Raw genomic sequence first — 4,709 nt, 5'->3', positions numbered from 1 at the left:
TTGAAAAGACACCCCCAACACTTTGAAACTCCCATCATATCTCCTGAAGGTCAAAACTCACCCCAATCATCCTGTATGCAAAGTGCTTCTTCACAGAAAGCCTGTAACTCCTGAGCACCTCTGACATAAAATATTTATAGCGATACTGTGGCTCCAAGTCTACCACCTAACTATGTACTTCATTCAAGCTCTACCTGACTCTTCACCAACCCCACCACCATGACCATGGTAGGTAGCTCACAGGCATGCTGTGAGAAATCAACAAAGACTAACATAGACAAAAGCAGCTTGGCAAAATATAAGTGCAAAATATACAAGGAAGCAGTGATAAAGAAAGAAAAGCTAAGGCTTTAGGGTCATGTGTCTAGGCTTGAATGCCATGAAAAAATCTCTTTGCTAGGGCTCAGTTCATTCATCTGTAAATGGAGAGATTATTATCTATTCTTACAGGTTCAAGACTCTTGGCACGCAGTAACTGACAATGACGTATTTTTGTACCAGTAATTATCTTGTGGGGGCTAGGGAAAAGGACTGATTCACTCCTAGCCTTCTAATGTTGCACATCCTGATTAGGCTTTAAAACAAGCCAAAGAGAGCTGTAGCTGAGGAAACCTAGGCCCCTGCACTCTGCAGGCTACTGAAGGGACATACAGCTTTTACCTCTGACTGCAAAACATGGTAATGGAACAGCTCAACTGACAGCTTAAAAAAAAAAAAAAAAAACACAACCTAATCCCTGCAGACTAGTATCTTTCTCTAGCCATGAATGAAATCTAACAGCAAAGTGAGACGTTAAGAGCTGGCAGCATGCATTCAAATAATCCAGTCTCCTATTCTAATCCTGAACTTACCATCTACGTGTCTCAAAAATCCTTTTTCATCACATATACAATCACTTTTCAAGATAGAGCAAACGCACAAATCCTTTCAAAGCACAGAAAATCTGGTTTATATAAAACCATTCAAATGACTGTTCAGAGAGCAGTTACCAGGGTAATACTGTGGAAGCAACAAGGGCCTTGGAGGCAAGATGGCCTCCTCTTGAGTATGGGGTCAAGTTCCACACCCTGAATGTTCTCAATTGTTTGTTTGTTTTTTTGTAATTGTAAAACAGAGTTAAACTAACATTACTACCCAGAAATCTGTATGAAATATAACTTTGTTTTCTGATTTAGCCACAAAATTAATGAGGAGTGGGAGTAGATTAAGTAGTGGATTTTAAATACACGGTGCAACCTTTATAGGTATCAAACATTTATAATCTTCTAAAACGAGTGACTAAAATATACCCTAACTCTGAATCTTGGCTGTCTTTAGATGGAGATTTCCCATCAAAGTACAATCCCTCTTCTCACACCCAGTTACTGCAAAAGAAGCTGTCCAGCCTGGGGTCTGACCAAGTTTGCTGGCATCACTGCTTTTTTGATCTACTGCACACTCCAGGTAGAGAGAAATGGGTTAAAGACCTAGTTTCTACTTTCACTTACCTTTCAAACTTCAAAAAAAAATCCAAATTCCTTGGCCTGGATTCATTGCCCACAAACCAGGCTGGAGCCTTTAATATCAGCTTCAATTCGTTATAAAGCATATACCAACATCTTCGGTCCTTTGGGCACTCTCCTCTCTGCCTCATCTCAACCATCTTCTCTCCTCCCTTTCCCACTCCTGGTGGAATACTCCCTACCTTCAAGAGGTTAGGCTGCAAAGGGGTGGGGGAACCTGCTTTATGCTCCCTACCACTCCTCTCACTTTTACCACTGCACAATTACCTTACTGGAAAAATGTTAGTTCCCCTCCACAGGCTTCTTAAGAGCTTTGCTTCAAGAGCTTCATGATGCAAAAAAAGCTTTCCACACGTTCTAGGAAATCTAAGTATCTTCTTTTAAACCAGTCCAAGATTCTGAGTCTTCCTAAGAAAGGGTTGTCTTATCTCTACTTTCACTCCACTTATTAGGCCTGTCAAATTAATCTGTCATAGGGTGACTACCCATTTGCAAATGGTCAATGGAAAATCATAATGTGAAAAATGTACCCCGCTATTATCTAATTCAAACTTTCACCCGCACAGTTCTAGTGGCACTCCATCCTGTGAGAACTGCTTTGAGAGGGGAAAAAAAAGCTATTCAGGAAATAGTGACCACCTACTTTGTCTCTGAGGTTTGGTGGGAAAATGTTATCCCACTTTTACTGGGTGCTGCCACCTTGTGGGGGCCTATATAACTGCAAGAACCCAAAGGCACCAACCTCAGCACCAGGCACCCCAGGGACACATCTGCTCCATTAATTTTACTAAAATCCTCATTACTGGGGGGAAAAAAACTCCCATTTCATTCAAAATACCTTCCACTACTGAAAATACAGAGTTTCAAAAAATAATTCAATCTTCAAAGTGTTAAAGCCCTCTATCTATGGCCGTACCACTAGGCTCAAAATGCCACATCCCTTTCCAGCGTCTCCAATGTTGAGATAGAAGATGCTTTTCTTTTGACTTCCAAGGACCACAATCTTTGTAGCGGTCCAAAATATACTTTTACATTTATCTTGTCCCTTCGCACCCAAGGAGAAGAAAACAAAACCAAACGCACTGCTATCATATAGTGGATTCCGACTCATACTGTCCCCCCTTTGGTTTCCAAGGCTGTAAATCTTTATAGAAGCTGACGGCCTCATCTTTCTTTCACGGAGAGCTGGTGGGTTCGAACCACGACCTTTTTGGTTAGCAGTCAAATGCCTTAACCAGAGAAACAGCTTGGGACGTTCCCCACTTCCCCACTCAACAATATAGCTGGTATTTACCACACACTCATTAGCAGTGCTTTAACCATAGTCACTCTTTGAACCCTCACACATCTTGTCCAGAAGAGCTCTTAAAACTCAAGTGTAACTCATGTCAAAACTTCGTAGGAAATTAAATATTCGCCCCAGTCTTGCCCTCTACTCCTGGATGAAACCAAAACACTTCCCCATCTTCTCTTCCAGCGCCTGTAATCCGAAAGAGCAGGCCACAAGAGGCTGCCGATTCATGTAACACGATCTTCAAATCCAAAGGACCCAAGGCAGAGCCCCGAGCAGGCCTCAAAAACGTGACGGGGTATGGAAGTGGGTGAACCAGCCAACCTAACGATGAAAAAATCTCCCCTGCAACACTTAAGAGGGTTGGCTTCTCCCCACACACACACTCTTTTTGTCTGGGTATTTGTTTTTAAGAAGGAAAATCGAGAAGCAGGTCTGACCACACCGTAAATATCTACTGCGCACCTTAAGCGGCGGCGCGGGAAGCCGCATGGGACTTCAGCAGGGGCCAAAGCGCGGGGCAAGGGGCGGTTCCGAGAAGCACTTCCCGGGGGGAGGGGGAGGGGGAGAGGGAGAGTGCCGGAGTCGGGGAGAGATCCTGATCCGGCCTCGCGGCTCTTCCACACACACCCCTCCATCGTTTACCGGGGCCGACCACGCGCGGGGCACTGCGCGCGCACTCTCTCCCCTCCCCCACTTTATCGATAGGGAAACTGAGACCCAGCGGCGGGGGTTAAGCCACGCGCCCAAGGTCACTGGACCACCAACTGGGCCTCGGACCCGGGACCCACCGGTCCTAGGACCCGCGCCATAATCCTCGCTCGCTGAGGCCGGGCCTGAGGCCTCGGCCTTAAGAGTCGGCCCCGGCCTAAAGCGATTGAGGTGACTAAAATCTGAGGACTGGGAACAGGAGACAAGCCGTGAGGCGCTCCCGAGGCCATCCGGTCCCCGGTTCACCTCGGAGAGCCCTAAGGGAAAGGCCGTGGCCGAGGCCGCGCCGGGGGAAGGCCGCCAACAGACCTAACGGAGCCGCCGCCGCCGTCGCCGAGAGGCTGCCGACCGTCGCAATAAGTCCCGGGGCAAGGAGTAGGGAAAATACTCACCCTTTAGGGCCCGGAGCCCCGTTGCCACTTGGCACGCTGGGCGCGCCGCTTTCCTCCTCCATTTTGGGCTCCGTCGCCGCCACCTCGGCTGCTGCTTCGACCCCTGCCGCCATTTTCTCCGCGTCTGGGCTTTGTGTGAGGGAGCGGGCTTCGCGGCGTTGCGCCTGCGCGCTCACGTGACCCTGCGCGACCAGTAACGGCTGCACGCGCTGCAGCCGGCTCCCGCCTCGTCCCCCCACCCTGCCCCGGGCCACGCCCCTGCTCTGAGTCACGCCCCCGCCGCGCGCAGGCGCCTACAGGCAACTGTTATTCATGCCTCCAGCAAGCTTGTGTTGATAACTGACTTGGTCCGTGCCAGGCTTTTATAGTCTGTTAAGGGAGACAGCGCCCATCTGGACCAAGTTTCTGTAGCCAGAGCTAGGCAAAAGAGCAGTGAAGGCTCCGTCTATGGGTTCTTAGAAGCTTTAACAACAACCAGTTGCCTTTAAGTCACTCCGATTTCATGGCAACCCCTTGTGTGTCAGGATAGAATTATGCTCCATAGCGTTTTCAGTGGCTGATTTTTCAGAAGTAGATGCCAGGGCCTCTTTTGAAGAGCTTTTCAGTGGACTTCAACCTCCAATCCTTTGGTTCACAGCCAAGCATATTAACCGTTTCCACTACCCAGGAACTTCCTGGCAAGTTATGTTGTTATCTGCCGTCAAGTCGGACTCACTCATAGTGACCCCTCCTAGGGTTTCCGAGGCGGTATCACTAGGGAAGTAGATTGCCCAACCTTCCTTCCGAGGAGTGGCTGGTGGGTTTGAACCGCCA

The 4,709-nt window shown here is 48.2% G+C and overlaps 1 protein-coding gene across 1 annotated transcript in view; it reads right to left on the bottom strand.

Moving 5' to 3' along the window:
* HNRNPM (heterogeneous nuclear ribonucleoprotein M) overlaps positions 1–4,015 on the bottom strand; it is a 40,935-nt gene extending 36,920 nt beyond the window's left edge. Inside the window, exon 1 of the mRNA XM_007953689.2 lies at positions 3,897–4,015. Coding sequence (XP_007951880.1) covers positions 3,897–4,009 — 113 coding nt within the window. The 5' untranslated portion in view covers positions 4,010–4,015. The remainder of the gene's footprint in view (positions 1–3,896) is intronic.
* Positions 4,016–4,709: the final 694 nt, after the last annotated feature.

This window comes from Orycteropus afer, unplaced genomic scaffold, assembly GCF_000298275.1.
Source record: "Orycteropus afer afer isolate SDZICR_OR568_19922 unplaced genomic scaffold, OryAfe1.0 scaffold00405, whole genome shotgun sequence".
In the NCBI taxonomy this organism is placed as follows: Eukaryota; Metazoa; Chordata; class Mammalia; order Tubulidentata; family Orycteropodidae; genus Orycteropus; species Orycteropus afer.
This window is presented reverse-complemented; position numbering and strand designations above follow the sequence as displayed.